The sequence below is a fragment of the Thalassophryne amazonica genome, unplaced genomic scaffold, assembly GCF_902500255.1.
Source record: "Thalassophryne amazonica unplaced genomic scaffold, fThaAma1.1, whole genome shotgun sequence".
Taxonomy (NCBI): Eukaryota; Metazoa; Chordata; class Actinopteri; order Batrachoidiformes; family Batrachoididae; genus Thalassophryne; species Thalassophryne amazonica.
The window spans coordinates 184,102-206,428 of record NW_022986248.1 but is presented as its reverse complement, the minus strand read 5'-3'; the positions used below and the strand labels follow the sequence as shown (position 1 = coordinate 206,428).

The 22,327-nt window shown below is 46.1% G+C and overlaps 1 protein-coding gene across 1 annotated transcript in view; it reads right to left on the bottom strand.

Moving 5' to 3' along the window:
- The window catches only part of LOC117505795 (protein C19orf12 homolog), a 120,309-nt gene that overhangs the window by 87,382 nt on the left and 10,600 nt on the right, over nucleotides 1-22,327 (bottom strand). The window contains exons 2-3 of the mRNA XM_034165332.1: nucleotides 21,621-21,624; nucleotides 9,261-9,442 (exon numbers count right to left, since the gene is read on the bottom strand). Of these exons, the coding sequence (XP_034021223.1) occupies nucleotides 9,261-9,420 (160 nt within the window). The 5' untranslated portion in view covers nucleotides 9,421-9,442; nucleotides 21,621-21,624. The remainder of the gene's footprint in view (nucleotides 1-9,260; nucleotides 9,443-21,620; nucleotides 21,625-22,327) is intronic.

The window sequence follows — 22,327 nt, the reverse complement described above, 5'->3', positions numbered from 1 at the left end:
CTCAGCCAAAGTGTGAGCAGGTGGCTCCATGTGACCCCATTTAAATAATAAAGTTGTTGCGTTTTATGTATTAAAAATTCTGCACGGTCTTTAAGAATGTCAGTTTCTTTTTTAACTTGGTCATAACAATAGTCAATCTCCTCATCAAAGCTTTGCTGCAAGAGCTTGTCAAAAACAGCAAGTTTACTTTGTAAAATAGAAAATTTAGAAGTACGAGATTTGTGTTATTGTGACTAAAACCTTTAGCAGCATCCCACAGAATCCTTGGATCACATTTGTTAATATTAACAAATATGGCAAATTTGGAAATAAACTGCATTCTGAAATCTTCATTGTGGAGCAGAGGTCTCAAACCGGTTCCAGAAAGGGCCGAGAGGGTGCAGGCTTTCTGTGCAGCCACCCACTCCAGCAGGTGATTTCACTGATTAACATCACTTTGAACAGGTGAAATCAGTTCATCAGAGAAATCACCTGCTGGAGTGGGTGGCTGCACAGAAAATCTGCACCCTCTCGGCCTTTTCTGGAACCGGTTTGAGACCTCTGCTGTGGAGGAATGTTGTGTTAAAATGCCACCTAGGGGCACGAGCGAGGGCGGAAGTCAATGATGCACAGGCCACTACTGCCTCATGATCAGAGAGTGTACAAGCATCTGAATAATACTGGAAATATTATGAAAGCAACGTTTGGAAGCAAATATATAATCAATACGGGAAATGATATCTCCCCCTCGACTGCCACCTAATCATGGTGGGGGAGTTTGCGTACCTGGATGATCCTAGGAGCTATGTTGTTGGGGGCTTCGTGCCCCTGGTAGGGTCTCCCATGGCAAACAGGTCCTAGGGGACAGGTCAAACTAAGGGCAGTCCAGAAGCTCCCATGACCAGTATAATATCAAGGACCGAGACGTTGCCTGGTACGGCGGAGCCGGGGCACCACCCTGGAGCCAGGCCTGGGGTTGGGGCTCGCGTGCGAGCACCTGGTGGTCGGGCCTTAGCCCACGGGACCCGGCCGGGCCCAGCAGGAAAGAGTGACGTGGGCCCGCCCTCCTGTGGGTTCACCACCTGCAGAGGGGGCCGTTGGGGTCGGGATCAGAGAGGACTGGGTGGCGGTCGAGGGCCCGGCCCGCGCTCACAGCCTCTCGCTGTCAGGACGTGGAATGCCACCTCGCTGGGGGGAAAGGAGCCTGAGCTTGTGCGGGAGGTTGAGAGATACTGACTACAGATAGTCAGGCTCACCTCCATGCACAGCTTGGGCTCTGGTACCCAACTCCTGGAGAGGGGCTGGGCGCTCCACTTTTCTGGCATTGCCCAGGAGGATAGGTGGCGGGTGGGGGTAGCATTGCTCATTGCTCCTGAGCTTAGTCGCCATGTGTTGGAGTTCACCCCGGTGAATGAGAGGGTCGTGTCCCTACGACTTTGGGTTGGGGGACAGGTCTCTCACTGCTGTCTCGGCCTACGGGCCGACCGGCAGTGCAGAGTACCCGACCTTCTTGGAGTCCCTGGGAGGGCTACAAGATAGTGCTCCAACTGGGGACTCCATTGTTCTCCTGGAGGACTTCAATGCCCACGTGGGCGGCAACAGTGAGACCTGGAAGGGGGTGATCGGGAAGCATGGTCTCTCCGATCTGAACCTGAGTGGTGTTCAGTTGTTGGACTTCTGTGCTAGCCACAGTTTCTCCATCACGAACACCATGTTCAAGCACAAGGGTGTCGATAAGTGCACGTGGCACCAGGACACCCTGAGCCGGAGGTCATGGTTGACTTTGTAGTCGTATCATCTGACCTTCGGCCACTTGTCTCAGACACTCAGATGAAGAGAGGGGCTGAGCTGTCAACCGATCACCACCTGGTGGTGAGTTGGATCCACTGGGAGGGGAGGAAGCCGGTCAGCCCTGGCAGGCCCAAACGTATCGTGAGGTTCTGCTGGGAATGAATGGCGAAACCCTCTGTCAGCGAGGTCTTCAACTCCCACCTCCTGGAGAGCTTCTCCTAGATCCCGGGGGAAGTTGGAGACATGGAGTCCGAGTGGACAATGATTTCCACCTCCAATGTCGATGCGGCCGCTCGCAGCTGTGGTCGCAGGGTCTCTGGTGCCTGTCACGGCGGCAATCCCCGAACCCGTGGTGGACGCTGGAAGTAAGGGATGCCGTCAAGCTGAAAAAGGAGTCCTACTTGTCATTGTTGGCAGGTGGGACTCCGGAGGCAGCTGACAGGTACTGGCAGGCCAAGCGTGCTGCAGCCTGTGCGGTCACAGAGGCAAAAACTCGGGTTGGGGCGGAATTCGGGGAGGCCATGGAGGAGGACTATCTGTCGACCTCGAAGAAATTCTGGCAAACCGTCCGAAGCCTCTGGAGGCAGAAGCAGCTCTCCACCAACACTGTCTACAGTGCGTCTGGGGAGCTGTTGACCCTGACTGGGGATGTTGTTGGGCGGTGGAAGGAATACTTTGAGGATCTCCTCAATCCCACTGTCACATCTTGGGAAACCTTCCTTTTCTCTCAAAAATTCCTGAAAGGGTAGTTGTAAAACAGCTAACTGATCATCTGCAGAGGAATGGTCTATTTGAAGAGTTTCAGTCAGGTTTTAGAATTCATCATAGTACAGAAACAGCATTAGTGAAGGTTACAAATGATCTTCTTATGGCCTCAGACAGTGGACTCATCTCTGTGCTTGTTCTGTTAGACCTCAGTGCTGCTTTTGATACTGTTGACCATAAAATTTTATTACAAAGATTAGAGCATGCCATAGGTATTAAAGGCACTGCGCTGCGGTGGTTTGAATCTTATTTATCTAATAGATTACAATTTGTTCATGTAAATGGGGAATCTTCTTCACAGACTAAGGTTAATTATGGAGTTCCACAAGGTTCTGTGCTAGGACCAATTTTATTCACTTTATACATGCTTCCCTTAGGCAGTATTATTAGACAGCATTGCTTAAATTTTCATTGTTACGCAGATGATACCCAGCTTTATCTATCCATTAAGCCAGAGGACACACACCAATTAGCTAAACTGCAGGATTGTCTTACAGACATAAAGACATGCATGACCTCTAATTTCTTGCTTTTAAACTCAGATAAAACTGAAGTTATTGTACTTGGCCCCACAAATCTTAGAAACATTTTGTCTAACCAGATCCTTACTCTGGATGGCATTACCCTGACCTCTAGTAATACTGTGAGAAATCTTGGAGTCATTTTTGATCAGGATATGTCATTCAAAGCGCATATTAAACAAATATGTAAGACTGCTTTTTTGCATTTACGTAATATCTCTAAAATTAGAAAGGTCTTGTATCAGAGTGATGCTGAAAAACTAATTCATGCATTTATTTCCTCTAGGCTGGACTACTGTAATTCATTATTATCAGGTTGTCCTAAAAGTTCCCTGAAAAGCCTTCAGTTAATTCAAAATGCTGCAGCTAGAGTACTGACGGGGACTAGAAGGAGAGAGCATATCTCACCCATATTGGCCTCTCTTCATTGGCTTCCTGTTAATTCTAGAATAGAATTTAAAATTATTCTTCTTACTTATAAGGTTTTGAATAATCAGGTCCCATCTTATCTTAGGGACCTCATAGTACCATATCACCCCAATAGAGCACTTCGCTCTCAGACTGCAGGCTTACTTGTAGTTCCTAGGGTTTGTAAGAGTAGAATGGGAGGCAGAGCCTTCAGCTTTCAGGCTCCTCTCCTGTGGAACCAGCTTCCAATTCAGATCAGGGAGACAGACACCCTCTCTACTTTTAAGATTAGGCTTAAAACTTTCCTTTTTGCTAAAGCTTATAGTTAGGGCTGGATCAGGTGACCCTGAAGCATCCCTTAGTTATGCTGCTATAGACTTAGACTGCTGGGGGGTTCCCATAATGCACTGAGTGTTTCTTTCTCTTTTTGCTCTGTATGCACCACTCTGCATTTAATCATTAGTGATTGATCTCTGCTCCCCTCCACAGCATGTCTTTTTCCTGGTTCTCTCCCTCAGCCCCAACCAGTCCCAGCAGAAGACTGCCCCTCCCTGAGCCTGGTTCTGCTGGAGGTTTCTTCCTGTTAAAAGGGAGTTTTTCCTTCCCACTGTCGCCAAGTGCTTGCTCACAGGGGGTCGTTTTGACCATTGGGGTTTTTACGTAATTATTGTATGGCCTTGCCTTACAATATAAAGCGCCTTGGGGCAACTGTTTGTTGTGATTTGGCGCTATATAAATAAAATTGATTGATTGATTGACATCTTTCGAAGAGAAAGCAGACACTGGGGACTCAGAGGGGGACTCATCCATTACCCGGGCCAAAGTCACCGAGGTGGTCAGAAAACTCCTCAGTGGCAAGGCTCCTGGCGTGGATGAAATCCGTCCTGGGTACCTTAAGTCTCTGGATGTTGTGGGACTGTCTTGGTTGACATGTCTCTGCAACATCGTGTGGCGTTCAGGGATAGTGCCTCTGGATTGGCAGACCGGGGTGGTGGTCCCTCTGTTTAAGAAGGGGGACCGGAGGGTGTGTTTCAACTACAGGGGGATCATACTCCTCAGCCTCCCTGGTAAGGTCTATTCTAGAGTACTAGAGAGGAGAATTCAACCGATAGTCGAACCTCGGGTTCAGGAGGAGCTGTTTGGTTTTTGTCCTGGTCGCGGCACACTGGACCAGCTCTCCACCCTCTATCAGGTGCTGGAGGGTTCATGGGAGTTCGCCCAACCAGTCCACATGTGTTTTGTAGATCTGGAGAAGGCGTTCGACCGTGTCCCTCGAGGCGCTCTGTGGGGAGTGCTCCAGGAGCACGGGGTTCGGGGTCCTTTGTTAAGGGCTATCTGGGCCCTGTATGACCGCAGCAGGAGCTTGGTTCGCATTGCTGGTAGTAAGTCAAGCCTGTTTCCAGTACACGTCGGCCTCCGCCAGGGCTGCCCTTGGTCACCGGTTCTGTTCATTACCTTTATGGGTTTATATGTAGACGGGGTGTGGTTTGGGAACCACAGAATCTCGTCTCTGCTGTTTGCGGACAATGTGGTTCTGTTGGTTTTGTCAATTCAGGACCTTCAGCGTGCACTGGAGCGGTTTGCAGCTGAGTGTGAAGCTTCCGGGAAGAAGAGAGAGCTGAGCAGGGGGGCAAAGCTCTCAATTTACCGATCGATCTACGTTTCAACCCTCACCTATGGTCATGAGATTTGGCTCATGAACGAAAGAACAAGATCACGAGTACAAGCGGCCGAGATGAGTTTCCTCTGCAGGGTGGCTGGGCTCTCCCTTAGAGATAAGGTGAGGAGCTCGGTCACTCGGGAGGAGCTTGGAGTCGAGCCCCTGCTCCTCCACGTCGATAGGAGCCATCTGAGGATGCTCCCTGGACGCCTTGCTGGATAAGTGTTCTGGGCACGTCCCATTGGGAGGAGGCCCTGGGGAAGACCCAGGACACGCTGGAGGGACTACATCTCGCAGCTGGCTTGGGAATGCCTCAGGGTTCCCCGGAGGAGCTGGGGGAGGTGTGTGTGGATCGGAGGTCTGGGTGGCTTTGCTTGAGCTGCTGCCCCTGTGACCCGACCTCGGATGAAGTGGAAGAAAATGGATGGATGGATGGGAAAATGATATATGCCTATTTTGAAATTCTGCCTCCAAATTTGGCATGAATATAGTGAATTACCTTCCCATAAACCATTACTTGGGATTAGTGATGGACCTTGACCTTCAGGGTTTACCTTGAGGTCAAAAATAACCAACAAGTACATCAAATTTCATATTTGAGCAAAACATGTCGTATAATACACCAAAATAAAGGGTTTGATGACAGGATCTAGAATGTTTCATTAGTTTTAAGTTATGATGTTATTTGGTGATGTCAGGAAGAGAAAAAAAATGCAAATATTTGATTTTTAAGGTTGCGAAAAAGCATGCAATTCACGTCTTGACATACAATGTGATCATCTAAAGAACTGTCAGTCCCTCTTCACGATGGTTGATCCTTGTGGTCATCTCTCTTGTTAACCTGTTGGCAAGATATTGTCAACCTCAGGGTGACAGTTTGCAATTTTTTTCTGTTTGCCAGAAGTTGTCAGAAGTCTACTCACAACACCCCATAATGACATGCAAATTTATTAAAAATAAACTACGAAATTACATAAGTATTCACACCCAGTGCTTTGTTGTTGTACCTTTTAGCAGCAATTCCAGCCTCAAGTCTTCTTGAATATGATGCCACAAGCTTGATGCACCTATCTTTGGGCAGTTTGGTCCATTCCTCTTTGCAGCACCTCTCAAGCTACATCAAGTTGGATGGAGAGCGTCGGTGCACAGCCATTTTCAGATCAGGGTTAGGGTTAGGTGGGTGTTTGCACAAACTCGGCCAAATATTATGTTTTTCGGATCGCCCATTTTAATAAAATGTCTGATTTCCTCAGAATTGAAGAATAAATCACCTCTCTGTGTCAGTCTTTTACTATTGTTTTGTCATTTATTAAAGGTGTTCCTTGTTAGCTGATGTCTGACGCAGCCAAGAAAAAAGAAGGCGATTGTGTTCATCTTTATATACAGAGTGGGACCGTGTTTTCTGCGTACAGTTTGTGTACCAAACCGTCGCATATGTACCCTACTGTTCAACAGAAATTGATATATTGCGACACCCCTTTATATATACATATACGAGGTCTATTAGAAAAGTATCCGACCTTATTATTTTTTTCAAAAACCATATGGATTTGAATCACGTGTGATGGCGTCAGACAAGCTTGAACCCTCGTGCACATGCGTGAGTTTTTCCACGCCTGTCGGTTGCGTCATTCGCCTGTGAGCAGGCTTTGAGTGAAGAGTGGTCCCGCCCCATCATTGGATTTTCATTGTCAGGAAATGGCGGAATGATTTGGGCTTTTTATCCATCAGAATTTTTTCAGAAACTGTTAGAGACAGGCAGCTGGAAACCATTAGAAAAATGTATCTGGCTTTTGGTGAAAATGTTACAGGCTTCACAGAGAATAAGGAGTGTTACTGTCGCTTCAAGGACGGCTCCCAGCGGCTGTGGGGTGCGCCACGCTCCGAAGCTGCCATCGACAGGCTGAACGACCATTTCATTTCTAAACGGATGGCTGTCTGGATCCGTGACCATCGTGTGCCATTTCTCTGGTTATCACAAGAGCTGGACATCAACCATTTTCCGGCAGATTTCACTTTTAACAAGAGATTTTGTCATGGAAAGCCGAGCGGAGGCTTCGCACATACACAATTTCTCGGATAATCACTCGATGGAAAAATCACCGACAGCTGTCTGAACGCCATCTCAAAGCCGTCCTGTGAGTTCAAAACGGAGGTGGTTTTGTCTCGCTCCAGTAGCGAATCCATCGTGACGCGCCAAGCCTCCACTCGGCTTTCCATGACAAAATCTCTTGTTAAAAGTGAAATCTGCCGGAAAATGGTTGATGTCCAGCTCTTGTGATAACCAGAGAAATGGCACACGATGGTCACGGATCCAGACAGCCATCCGTTTAGAAATGAAATGGTCATTCAGCCTGTCGATGGCAGCTTCGGAGCGTGGCGCGCCCCACAGCCGCTGGGGGCCGTCCTTAAAGCGACAGTAACACTCCTTATTCTCTGTGAAGCCTGTAACATTTTCACCGAAAGCCAGATAAATTTTTCTAATGGTTTCCAGCTGCCAGTCTCTAACAGTTTCTGAAAAAATTCTGATGGAAAAAAAGCCCAAATCATTCCGCCATTTCCTGGCAATGAAAATCCGACGAGGGGGGTGGACCACTCCTCACTCAAAGCCTGCTCACAGGCGAATGATGCAACCGACAGGCGTGGAAAAACTCACGCATGCGCACGAGGGTTCAAGCTCGTCTGACGCAATCAAACGTGATTCAAATCCATATGGTTTTTGAAAAAAATAATAAGGTTGGATACTTTTCTAATAGACCTCGTATATGCTTTCTTTTATATTAGCACATTTTAATTAATTTAACTCCATTGTTGTTTTGTATGGTAGCATGGTGGATTAGTGGTTAGCACTGTTACCTCACAGCAACAAGGTCATGGGATTGATTCCCACCAGTGGCCTTTTTGTGTGGAGTTTGTCTGTGTGTGCCTGTGACAGACTGGCATCCTGTCCAGTCCTGTCCTGTCCTGCCTTACACCCTGTGACTGCTGGGATAGGCTCCAGGCCCTCGCGACCCTTAACTGGAGTAATCAGTTGAAGATGTGCATGTGTGTGCGTGTTATTTTGTACAGAGGCAAAATTACAAAAATTGTGGTGCTGTCCACAACCTTAAGGACTTGAATGTTGATTTTTTTTTTTTTTATGTTTTGCTTTGCAGATTCGTTATCCTGTCTTGGAATTCAGGTTGTATTCTGTTTCACTCCTTATGCTGCGTTCACATGTTGGTGTCAGAAAAACCACCATTGTGGTTGTTGTAACAGAACTTCTGTTGTCTGCAGCAGCAGGTGACAATGTGAGGTGCTGTCATTCTCCAATGGTAACAACACAGACACTAATTTACTTAAGAATAAGATCAACTTTATTTATCCCAAAGGAAATTACTCTGCCAGAGTATCAAAACAGTCAACAATGCATTTTTTTTTCCATACTTCATTGGTGTTTTTGCACAATGTTATTAAAGTAGGAAACCCTGGCTCTGATGGTAGCTTAAAAAAGTTAACCTATTGTGATGTTATTAATTCCAGTCAAATTATTTACATTTACCTGTTTAAAACCAGGCCACCCTGCATTTAAATCATCCATCTATCGCTGTCCATTTTTCCTCCTTGGAGATAAAACAGCCTCCAGGTTGTCCTCATCACTGCAGTAAGCAGCAACATTTGTGCAATTTTTTTTTTGTTTTGACGATAAGTGCAGTTGCAGTGCGTGGCTGGTGCAATCACAGCCAGAGGTGGTGGCATATTTCCATCAACATGTCACTGAAAACAATGGACATCTGGCTTTCTGTCTGCCGCTTACTGCCAACATGTGAACATAGCTTAAATGGCTGATACTTTCTCATGAAAATTCAGTAAGGTATATCTTCTAGAATATATTCCATTGCTAAGGTAGAACTATACTAGTGTATACTAAGGTATATCTAAATATCTAAAAAAGGAAGAGCAGAACAGAGTAAAGTAGAGCCACTTAGGTGCCTGGTCTTGAGAACCAGGGATGGTAGGTTGAAAAGCTTTTTTATCCCATGGGAACTCTCCCTACACACCCAAGCAGCTCAAGAATATGTACATATCATAATAATATATCATAAGACATATAATAAGAAAACAGAATTCATGTATAAATTGTTCATGTTTCTTACCTAAAGCGATCCCTGGAGGACCTGCAAACATGCCGCCGACAAATGCAGCTCCTCCTGCCACCATCGCTCCTCTGGTACAGTTTCTTACTGCAACCTTGATATGCTGCTGAGCCGATATGTCACAGCACAGACGCATGACATCATCCATCCGTGGAAGCATCGCTGCGTTTGGGACCTGACACATAACACAGGGAGAGTCAACGTCAGTGTGAGGCTCTTCCAAGAACAGAATCAGATCTAAGAATAAAACCATCATGAGGATCTACTTCATTTCCTGCTGAACAACTGCAGGACAGGATTCATTTTCAGACTGTAGTCGTCACACAGTCAGAACAGAGTCAGTGAGTCACAAAAAGTCAATCATCAGTTACAATTTGCTTCCAGGCCTAACAGAGGAGTGGAGCAGGCCACACTCACTCTGTTTAATCTGCTCTTTAGACATCTGGAGGGCAGTGGGTGTCACGCCCGGCTTTTATTTATTGACTTCTCCTCAGCTTCTAACACAATTCAACCTTGCATTTTAACCCACATGCAAACCCTTGCACACAAGTTTGCTGTCACAAATATCGACACGTTGCCTTTCGCATCTATAGTCTCAGACCATTCACTTATCAGATTTACATTTACGCTGCCACGTTTAGTGGAACAACAACCTTGTCTACTACTGCGGCGTCGTATTAAACCCTCAACTGTGACTGAACTTGAGGCGAGACGACCTGATATTTTACCTTTGAGTCTGGAGAACGCTAAATCAGTAGACAGCCTTGTGGACAGTCTAAATTTAGCGCTTAAAACTACACTTCATAAGATTGCACCTCCTCTTTCAAAGCCACGCCCTCCTAAGGCACAGTCACCTTGGTTCAATGGTTACTTGCGTGATCTCAGGCAGAAGACCAGACGTTTGGAACGGAAATGGCGTTGTTCCAAATTAGAGGTGTTCCGCCTTGTGTGGCGGGATGCTATTTTAGATTCTAATCATGCACTACTGGCCACGAAGCGGACCTATTACTCTGATTTGATCAGTAAAAACAACATAACTCAAAGTTCTTGTTTGACACGGTCCGCATTTCTTATTCACAGGCAGCCACCTGTTAGTCCTTCTCCCTTTTCAGCGCAGGATTCTTGGATTATTTTGAGAAGAAAATAGAAGATATTAGGCTGAGCATATCTCAGCACGCCTCGGCCCAACCTTAAAACCTGCTATGGAGGTGGGCGCTACCATTGGGGGTGTTACCTAGATATAGCGCTTTTCCATCTATATAGCATTTTCCATCAATCAGACGCTCAAAGCGCTTTACAATTATGCCTCACATTCACCCCGATGTCAGTGCTGCCATACAAGGCGCTCACTACACACCGGGGCAATAGGAGATTAAAGGCCTTGCCCAAGGGCCCTTAGTGATTTTCCAGTCAGGTGGGGATTTGAACCCATGATCTTCTGGACTCAAGCCCAACACCTTAGCCACTAGACCATCACCTCCATACAAAAAGCACAACCTGTTTATTTGATCCTATAACAACAAAACTGTTTAAGGACCTGTGGCCCACTCTTGGGCCGACTGTGCTGGAAATTATCAGTCCTGTCATAACTCTGGATCTGTCCTAAATGTTTTAAATCTGCAGTGATTAAACCATTAATTAAGGAATCTAATCTTGACCCTAGTGTATTGAAAAATTGCAGGCTGAAATCAAATCTATCATTCTGTTCCAAAATTTTAGAAAAGGTCGTTTCACGGCAGCTTACAGACCACCTCACTGAGAATGATCTTTTTGAGCTGCTGCAGCTGCTTTTAGGAATATCACTCCACAGAGGACATCACTCACTAAAGTGGTGAATGATCTTGTTACAGTTCTGGTGTTGTTAGATCTCAGTGTTGCGTTTGATACCGTGGATCATCATATTTGCTCGACAGATTGGAGGAATTTTTGGGGGATTACTGGAAGTGCCCTTGCCTAGTTGACGTCATATCGTCCAGTCGTTCTCAATGTGTCTTGTATAATAACACTACCTCTGACCTTGGTGACATGAGATTTGGGGTTGCACAGGGATCTGTCTTAGGCCCCTTGCTTTTCTCCCTGTATGTGGCACCCCTTGGGCGTATACTGCAGAGTTTTGGGATTGCCTTCATTGCTACGCTGATGATACTCAGTTGTACATGCCCATAACGCGGGAAATCTCACTCCATAAAATCCCTGGAGGACTGTCTTCTATCAGTGAGAAGTTGGATGTCTAGTAAACTTCCTACTTTTAAACTTTGATAAGACTGAAATGATGGTTCTTGGTCCAGCGAGACATCGGCATCAGTTTGACCAGCTGGCGCTCAGCCTGGGTTCGTGTGTCATACATCATACGGACAAAATTAGGAACCTTGGGGTAATTTTTGATCCCACGTTGTCTTTTGACCTCCACATCAGGGATGTTATTAGGACTGCTTTTTTTTCATATGAGAAATATAGCGAGGATCCGCCCCATCCTGTCTATGGCTGATGCTGAGACCCTGATTCATGCTTTTGTTTCTTCTAGACTAGATTATTGTAATGTTCTATTTTCAGGGTTACCGCAGTACAGCATTAGGGTCTTCAGGAAAATGTGTTTTTTATAAAATTGTCTTTTAACTAGAACTTCAATTGTTAATAAATTATTTGTTTGTATTTGGGAACCACGTCTCTGTCTCAATTACAACGAACCTGTGTGTCTTAGGTTGAAGTTATTCAATTGTCGAATTCACTGGGTGAAATTCCCAAGGTGGTGTCAGAAGTCCGACATACCATGTTCATTCATGATTTCTAATTGCCTTGACGATTGAGGAGTAAACTGTCCGCTTTGCCACATTTTGGTGTCAAGAAGTGGGATTGTAAATTGAGACTAGAGAGGTGTGTTCTGTTTTTTTTTTTGGTGAAGTAAATTTTTTTTGTGTGTGTGTCTGTGTTTAATCTGTTTTTTTTTTTTTTTTTTTTTTTTTTTTTCTTTTCCAGAGCAAAGCAGCAGGTGGCCTTGGTGCAAGTAATTTCCCCTATTTTGGTCGCATCCTCATTGTCGGAAAGTCTTAAGTGGTATGATGGTAGAGGAAACACAGGAGCTTAGAGAGTTAGTCACTCAGCTTAGGATGGAGAATGAGAGGTTGAAGCAGGAACAGGCTGCGGCAGCGCCCTGGCCCGAGTATAGAGCCCTCATCTAAGTGTCCTCTAGTGGTAATGCTCCAATAATGGAGAAGTTTATTTTTTTTACCCCGAGATAGAAAATGTCCCATGTTAATGGTAAGACAGGTATGGGGTTGGCTGAATGGTTGGAGGAGATGCAGGCTTGTGTGAGAGCCTGTCATGTCTCTAAGCTGACCAGGCATTTTTTTATTTGATCATCTGGAGAGGGAAGCACGTGAGGAAATAAAGCATCGTTCCAGTGAAGAGCGTTCAGACCCATTAAAGATCATTGGGGTGTTGCAGGAGCTGTATGGGGATACAGAATCTTATGTGGCACTTCAAGAGGCCTTTTTCTCCCACAGGCAGCGTGAGGGAGAGACTCTGTTAGGGTTTTCATTGGCATTAATGAGTCTGATGACATCTGTTAAGCACCGCGCACCTAATGGTGTCCCAAATGCAGAGGTTTTGTTACGTGATCAGTTTGTTGAGTGTGTGTTTGATGGGTCACTTTGGCGCGAGTTGAAGCAGTTTGTGCGCCGGCAGCCTACTGCTACCTTGTTGGAGGTAGGGGTGAGTCAATTAGATGGGAAACGAGAGGGTTCACCTGGAGGTACGAAGGGTAGTGATTTTTCCATCCAGTCTGTTGCGGGCACTCAGTGCAGGGTTCAGGGCAGTGGCCAGGTGGAGGCTGGTTCTTTTCAGACCTCAGAACTACAGGAAGTAAGGGAGATGCTCCAGCGGCAACAGGAGCAGTTGAATCGGCTGGACTCAGAGTATTTCCCATTTGCAGCATTCTGGGCAGTTTCGTCAATCAGTTCCCCGGGGTCTATAATTTGTAGGCGCTGCCAGAAACCAGGTCAACTTTGCCAGGGAGTGTGATGGAGTTCGGGTGGTGGCCTGCAGTCGATCCCTTTTTGTCAGCCTCTTCATTGAACAAACTGGTCTTCTGCGCCGCTCAGGGGTCGGGAAAACTAGTGCCCGCCGAGCTGCGGAGCCACAGCTTGGGGGGGCAAGTTACTGGCTCAGGTTTGCGTAGGACGTGTGACAAGGTAGTGTCCAAGCTTGTGTCGCCGTGTCCTCATTTAATGGTGAGCATGGGGGGACTTGGGATCCCTTGTTTGATAGATACAGAATCTATGGTGTCAACTATTCCAGAGTCTCTTTTTCATCAGCAGTTTGAGCCAGGGGGTTTGGGGTGGCTGAAATCATGTAATTGGCTACAGCTTAAAGCAACTAATGGCTTAGCCATCCCTTACCTGGGCTATTTGGAGTTGGATGTGGAGCTTTGTGGTAAACTGATGCCAGGATGTGGCATTTTGGTGGTTAAAGATGTGCCTGGTGTGTCTCCGCAGGCTTCTGGGGTCCTGGGGATGAATGTCATCCGCAGGTGTTAGGGGGAACTTTTTGGGCAGTATGGGGTTTCCCTGTTTGATTTGCCAGCAGTGGCGGAGGCTCCGGAGTATGTCACGCAGGCGTTTCAGAAGTGCCACAAGGCTAGTGGTATTGTGGATCAAGGAGTAGGGAAGGTTAAGGTTCATGGGGGAGAGGCTTGTCAGATTCCGGGCGGTATAATGAAGTTTGTTAGGGCGACATGCTCGGAGCAGTATTCTGGTGGGGCGGCTCTGTTTGAGCCTGTGGAGTCTGGCTTGCCTGCTGGACTGTTGGCATCTCCTGCATTGGTGCAGGTGGAGCAGGGTATAGCCTACAATCCGGTGATGAATGTAGGATTGGTGGATGTGTGGTTACGTCCCCGGGCTATGATTGGCACTTTAGAGGAAGTTCGGGTTGTGAGTCTGCCTGCAGGGGTTGCCGAGGTGCCCCCGGTGGAGGCAGTAGTGGCCTCGCAGTCCATTTCTCCATCAGTGCAGGATCAGATTGCAGCCCTGGAATTGGGTCACTTGCCTCTGGAAGTACAAGGTAAGGTGAGAGCATTGTTGGGTCAGTTTAGTTCAGTCTTTTGATGGGGATCTGGGTTGTACTGACTTAATATCACATGAGATTCCGCTTCTGGATGATATTCCAGTGCGACAGCGGTATCGCAGAATTCCGCCTTCTGAGTATGAGGTTGTCAAAGATCACATCAATCATCTGCTTGGAACACAAGTTATTAGGGAAAGTAGCAGTCCTTTTGCCTCTCCTATTGTGCTGGTTAAGAAAAAGGATGACAGTTTGCGCATTTGTGTTGATTACAGGCTCTTGAATGGAAAAACTAGGAAGGACACCTTCCCTTTGCCTTGGATTGATGAGTCCTTGGATGCCCTCACTGGGGCTCGTTGGTTTTCTACCATGGATCTGGCGAGTGGGTATAATCAGGTTCCTGTGGCGGAGGCTGATCGTCATAAGACGGCCTTTTGCACGCCTTTTGGTTTGTTTGAGTGGAACTGGATGCCCTTTGGGCTTTGCAACGCTCCTGGTACTTTTCAGAGATTGATGCAGAGGATTTTAGGTGATCAGCAGTGTCTCTCCTTATTGTTGTATTTGGATGACATTGTGGTTTTTTTCCTCTACTGCTGACCAACATCTGGATAGGTTGAGGGTGGTGCTGGAGCGTTTGCAGCATGAGGGGTTAAAGGTGAAACTCAAAAAGTGTGCATTTTTTTCAGCAGGAAGTGCGTTACCTGGGGCATGTCATCTCTGATAAGGGGGTGGCTACTGACCCTAGCAAGGTGGAGGTGGTTGCTCATTGGCCACCTCCGGTCACACTCTCGGAACTGCGCTCTTTTCTGGGCTTTGCCAGCTACTACCGCCGGTTTGTAGGTGGTTTTGCAAGGTTGGCAGCGCCCCTACACAAGTTGGTAGCAGAGTTGGCTGGGGTGAAGCCCAGTCGGGTAGATCAGCCAGTTTCGGGTTATTGGACAGAGGAATGTGGCCATAGCTTTGAGACTTTAAAAGCTAAGCTTACCTCTGTACTTGTGCTGGCAAATGCCGATTTTAGTCTTCCATTTATTTTGGAGGTGGATGCTAGCTATGGGGGGCTGGGAGCAGTGTTGTCTCAGGAACAGGATGGTAAAGTTAGGCCGATTGCTTACGCAAGCCGTGGGTTACGCTCTACTGAGCGTAATATGGTGAACTACAGCTCTATGAAGTTGGAATTTTTGGCACTCAAGTGGGCAATGACCGAGAAGTTTAGGGAGTACTTGCTGGGTCATAAGTGCATTGTGTACACGGACAACAATCCTTTGAGTCATTTGTCATCTGCAAAACTTGGTGCTACTGAGCAACGTTGGGCAGCGCAGTTGGCCTCATTTGATTTTGAGATTAAGTATCGTTCGGGTTGTAGTAATAAGAATGCGGATGCCCTTTCTCGGTTGCATTCTCCTGGGATGCAGGACTTCCAGGTAATGGTTAGTGGTGCCCAGCTTCCGGAGCCACTGCAACAGGTTTGTCAGGGGAGTAGGGTAGATGTAAGGCAGGCTGTGGTTGCAGCCTTGCCCCACTGTCTTCCATCTGACCTGGCTGCATTGCAGCGGGTTGATCCAGTGATTCGGGAGGTTTGGGTGTTTTGGGACCGTAAAAGGGGTCCTGATAAGGAAGAGCGCAATCAGGTGTCGCAGTCAGCCCGGGTGTTGCTTCGGCAGTGGGACCGGTTGGTGGAGAGGGATGGTGTCTTATATCGTCAGCCCCAGTCCAATGGAGCTGGGGCTGTTGCAGTTGGTGTTGCCTGCAGCTTTAAAAGCCGATGTGTTGACTGAGGTTCATCAAGGGGTTGAGAGGACCCTAGAGCTTTTACGTCAGCGGTGTTATTGGCCAGGGATGTCTGCGGAAGTGGCAGATTGGTGCCAGGCATGTGAGAGGTGTCAGGTAGCAAAGGTGAACCAACCAGTGGCTCGTGGCCCCATGGGACACCTGTTGGCATCTTGGCCTAATGAGATTCTTGCCATTGATTTTACTGTTCTAGAGCCTAGTCATGGTGGAGTGGAAGATGTTTTGGTAATGACTGACGTCTTTAGTAAGTACACGTGGGCAGTCCCTACCCGTGAGGTTTGGGGTTCCAGCTCGGATACATTCTGATCAGGGACGGAGTTTTGAGAGTGTATTGATCCAGCAGTTGTGTGGCTTTTATCAATCAATCAATTTCAATCAATTTTTTTTTTATATAGCGCCAAATCACAACAAACAGTTGCCCCAAGGCGCTTTATATTGTAAGGCAAGGCCATACAATAATGATGTAAAACCCCAACGGTCAAAACGACCCCCCTGTGAGCAAGCACTTGGCTACAGTGGGAAGGAAAACTCCCTTTTAACAGGAAGAAACCTCCAGCAGAACCAGGCTCAGGGAGGGGCAGTCTTCTGCTGGGACTGGTTGGGGCTGAGGGAGAGAACCAGGAAAAAGACATGCTGTGGAGGGGAGCAGAGATCGATCACTAATGATTAAATGCAGAGTGGTGCATACAGAGCAAAAAGAGAAAGAAACAGTGCATCATGGGAACCCCCCAGCAGTCTACGTCTATAGCAGCATAACTAAGGGATGGTTCAGGGTCACCTGATCCAGCCCTAACTATAGGCTTTAGCAAAAAGGAAAGTTTTAAGCCTAATCTTAAAAGTAGAGAGGGTGTCTGTCTCCCTGATCTGAATTGGGAGCTGGTTCCACAGGAGAGGAGCCTGAAAGCTGAAGGCTCTGCCTCCCATTCTACTCTTACAAACCCTAGGAACTACAAGTAAGCCTGCAGTCTGAGAGCGAAGCGCTCTATTGGGGTGATATGGTACTACGAGGTCCCTAAGATAAGATGGGACCTGATTATTCAAAACCTTATAAGTAAGAAGAAGAATTTTAAATTCTATTCTAGAATTAACAGGAAGCCAATGAAGAGAGGCCAATATGGGGTGAGATATGCTCTCTCCTTCTAGTCCCCGTCAGCACTCTAGCTGCAGCATTTTGAATTAACTGAAGGCTTTTTAGGGAACTTTTAGGACAACCTGATAATAATGATTACAATAGTCCAGCCTAGAGGAAATAAATGCATGAATTAGTTTTTCAGCATCACTCTGAGACAAGACCTTTCTGATTTTAGAGATATTGCGTAAATGCAAAAAAGCAGTCCTACATATTTGTTTAATATGCGCTTTGAATGACATATCCTGATCAAAAATGACTCCAAGATTTCTCACAGTATTACTAGAGGTCAGGGTAATGCCATCCAGAGTAAGGATCTGGTTAGACACCATGTTTCTAAGATTTGTGGGGCCAAGTACAATAACTTCAGTAACTTCAGTTTTATCTGAGTTTAAAAGCAGGAAATTAGAGGTCATCCATGTCTTTATGTCTGTAAGACAATCCTGCAGTTTAGCTAATTGGTGTGTGTCCTCTGGCTTCATGGATAGATAAAGCTGGTATCATCTGCGTAACAATGAAAATTTAAGCATACCGTCTAATAATACTGCCTAAGGGAAGCATATATAAAGTGAATAAAATTGGTCCTAGCACAGAACCTTGTGGAACTCCATAATTAACTTTAGTCTGTGAAGAAGATTCCCCATTTACATGAACAAATTGTAATCTATTAGACAAATATGATTCAAACCACCGCAGCGCAGTGCCTTTAATACCTATGGCATGCTCTAATCTCTGTAATAAAATTTTATGGTCAACAGTATCAAAAGCAGCACTGAGGTCTAACAGAACAAGCACAGAGATGAGTCCACTGTCCGAGGCCATAAGAAGATCATTTGTAACCTTCACTAATGCTGTTTCTGTACTATGATGAATTCTAAAACCTGACTGAAACTCTTCAAATAGACCATTCCTCTGCAGATGATCAGTTAGCTGTTTTACAACTACCCTTTCAAGAATTTTTGAGAGAAAAGGAAGGTTGGAGATTGGCCTATAATTAGCTAAGATAGCTGGGTCAAGTGATGGCTTTTTAAGTAATGGTTTAATTACTGCCAACTTAAAAAGCCTGTGGTACATAGCCAACTAACAAAGATAGATTGATCATATTTAAGATCGAAGCATTAAATAATGGTAGGGCTTCCTTGAGCAGCCTGGTAGGAATGGGGTCTAATAAACATGTTGATGGTTTGGATGAAGTAACTAATGAAAATAACTCAGACAGAACAATCGGAGAGAACGAGTCTAACCAAATACCGGCATCACTGAAAGCAGCCAAAGATAACGATACGTCTTTGGGATGGTTATGAGTAATTTTTTCTCTAATAGTTAAAATTTTGTTAGCAAAGAAAGTCATGAAGTCATTACTAGTTAAAGTTAATGGAATACTCAGCTCAATAGAGCTCTGACTCTTTGTCAGCCTGGCTACAGTGCTGAAAAGAAACCTGGGGTTGTTCTTATTTTCTTCAATTAGTGATGAGTAGAAAGATGTCCTAGCTTTACGGAGGGCTTTTTTATAGAGCAACAGACTCTTTTTCCAGGCTAAGTGAAGATCTTCTAAATTAGTGAGACGCCATTTCCCTCTCCAACTTACGGGTTATCTGCTTTAAGCTACGAGTTTGAGAGTTATACCATGGAGTCAGACACTTCTGATTTAAAGCTCTCTTTTCAGAGGAGCTACAGCATCCAAAGTTGTCTTCAATGAGGATGTAAAACTATTGACGAGATACTCTATCTCCCTTACAGAGTTTAGGTAGCTACTCTGCACTGTGTTGTTATATGGCATTAGAGAACATAAAGAAGGAATAATATCCTTAAACCTAGTTACAGCGCTTTCTGAAAGACTTCTAGTGTAATGAAACTTATTCCCCACTGCTGGGTAGTCCATCAGAGTAAATGTAAATGTTATTAAAAAATGATCAGACAGAAGGGAGTTTTCAGGGAATACTGTTAAGTCTTCTATTTCCATACCATAAGTCAGAACAAGATCTAAGATATGATTAAAGTGGTGGGTGGACTCATTTACTTTTGAGCAAAGCCAATAGAGTCTAATAATAGATTAAATGCAGTGTTGAGGCTGTCATTCTCAGCATCTGTGTGGATGTTAAAATCGCCCACTATAATTATCTTATCTGAGCTAAGCACTAAGTCAGACAAAAGGTCTGAAAATTCACAGAGAAACTCACAGTAACGACCAGGTGGACGATAGATAATAACAAATAAAACTGGTTTTTGGGACTTCCAATTTGGATGGACAAGACTAAGAGACAAGCTTTCAAATGAATTAAAGCTCTGTCTGGGTTTTTGATTAATTAATAAGCTGGAATGGAAGATTGCTGCTAATCCACCGCCCCGGCCCGTGCTACGAGCGTTCTGACAGTTAGTGTGACTCGGGGGTGTTGACTCATTTAAACTAACATATTCATCCTGCTGTAACCAGGTTTCTGTTAGGCAGAATAAATCAATATGTTGATCAATTATTATATCATTTACCAACAGGGACTTAGAAGAGAGAGACCTAATGTTTAATAGACCACATTTAACTGTTTTAGTCTGTGGTGCAGTTGAAGGTGCTATATTATTTTTCTTTTTGAATTTTTATGCTTAAATAGATTTTTGCTGGTTATTGGTAGTCTGGGAGCAGGCACCGTCTCTACGGGGATGGGTAATGAGGGGATGGCAGGGGGAGAGAAGCTGCAGAGAGGTGTGTAAGACTACAACTCTGCTTCCTGGTCCCAACCCTGGATAGTCACGGTTTGGAGGATTTAAGAAAATTAGCCAGATTTCTAGAAATGAGAGCTGCTCCATCCAAAGTGGGATGGATGCCGTCTCTCCTAACAAGACCAGGTTTCCCCAGAAGCTTTGCCAATTATCTATGAAGCCCACCTCATTTTTTGGACACCACTCAGACAGCCAGCAATTCAAGGAGAACATGCGGCTAAACATGTCACTCCCGGTCTGATTGGGGAGGGGCCCAGAGAAAACTACAGAGTCCGACATTTATGGCATAGAGAAATCTCGTACTACACCATACCATCCATCTGGGAATGGGCAGTGTGAGCGTTTTAATAGAACGCTTCATGATCTGTTGCGCACGCTGCCCGTGTCTCGAAAGCATCATTGGGGTTCTTGTCTGCCCCAGGTTTTGTATGCTTATAATACAACACTGCATCAGGCAACTGGTGAGTCTCCTTTTTTGTTGATGTTTGGTCAGTTCGGAAGCCTGTGGGTGGTTTTGTTCATGAGTGGGTCCGGGAGCACCAGACCCGCTTGCAGATGGCTTTTGATGGAGCCCGGGATCGGCTGAAGGCCGCTGCAGAGCGGCGTAAGAAGGAATATGATCAGCGTATCCGTGATGTTTGCCTGAAGGAGGGCCAGTTGGTCTGGTTGCGAGATTTTGGGGTACGGGGCCGTCATAAGATCCAGGACCAGTGGTCCTCTGTGATGTATCGTGTCCTGAGGGCACCACAAGGAGAAGGGACTGTTTATACAATTGCCCCTAAGGATGATTTAACCAGAGCCAAGCAGGTTCATCGCTCATTGTTGAAGGTAGTGGTAGGGCTTGGGTCCCCTGATGAGGTTGTGGCCCATTCTCTGCCCCCTGTGGAGTTTTCTCCACCTGTGGTGGAGCAATTACAGGACAGGTGGTGGAGTAATGGCGGGTGGTTGGTGTCAGGATCCGAGGACCCTGCGTCTACTTCAGTTGTGCAGGAAGTGGTGACTCTGCCTGCTCCTCAGGTGGAGGGGGTGGGAGAGGTGACCCAGGTTGCCCCTCAGGTGGAGAGTGCTGGAGAGTGCGGCGGTTGTGAGTTTACCTGCTTCCCCGCAGTTGAGTCCACCAGTAGATCCAGTGATTGCTGTGCCACCTCTGCCAGTGGAGTCTAGTATGTCTTCCCTCCCCCTTAGTGAAGAGGTTGTACTTCGGCGGACGACTAGGGTTACTGCGGGTCATCATTCTAATATTCATCATCTTCCATGGTCTGCAGTGCAAGTGGGTCCTTCTGGCCCTATGTAATATAGGTGGTATGATTAAGGTTAAGGAATGGGGTCTATTCCATCGTCGGGGCGACGATATAATTTGTGGGGGTGGATTGTAGCAGGATGGATGACCTTAATGATGTTCAGCTGGTGGATTGAGTGCGGCTGGTTGTGGCAGAGGAGTGTTTGCATAAAAGAGGGAGTGTGTGTGCTCTTCTTTCTCTTTCTGGAGACTGACTGCAAGTGTTTGGACGTGTTCACTTCCATGTTCCTGTGAAGACAGGTAGGCGCCGGCCACAGCTGCAGGCTCGTTGAGGTGTAGTGGTGAGTGTTTAAGGAGGTGGTTTTGTTGTACAGAGACCTCTGTGCGGGCTGTCGTTGGTGGTGCGCTGCTGAGTTTGTGGTGCTCTTGACGCTCTGGGGTGGTGTCGAGTTACAGCTGATTGCTGTGACGGACGGTTCGGTATGTACAGCACAAAGTAAGCTCCTCTTTCAGATATTTGTTTTATATTTATTTGTTTAAAATGTAGGATTTTGGACCAAGCTGTGGAAGGAGACCCTGCTGCTTTGCTCTGGTGCTCTGCTGAAAGATTTCGTCCCGTGAGACTAGTGGATGTGCCCTGTTTGCTGCGGCGGTTTTACGCTCAGTGTGGACATTTGGAAAACTCTGCCAGCTGCGTGTGCTGCCGGTCTGCGTGATGCAAGGGCGCCCTCATGTGGTCATAATTGGTGGTGTTTTAAATGAGTTTTTTATAAAATTGTCTTTTTAACTAGAACTTCAATTGTTAATAAATTATTTGTTTGTATTTGGGAACCACGTCTCTGTCTCAATTACAACAAACCTGTGTGTCTTAGGTTGAAGTTATTCAATTGTTGAATTCCCTGGGTGAAATTCCCAGGGTGGTGTCAGAAGTCCGACATACCATGTTCATTCATGATTTCTAATTGCCTTGACGATTGAGGAGTAAATTGTCCGCTTTGCCGCATTAGCAAAGAAAGTCATGAAGTCATTACTAGTTAAAGTTAAAGGAATACTCGGCTCAATAGAGCTCTGACTCTTTGTCAGCCTGGCTACAGTGCTGAAAAGAAACCTGGGGTTGTTCTTATTTTCTTCAATTAG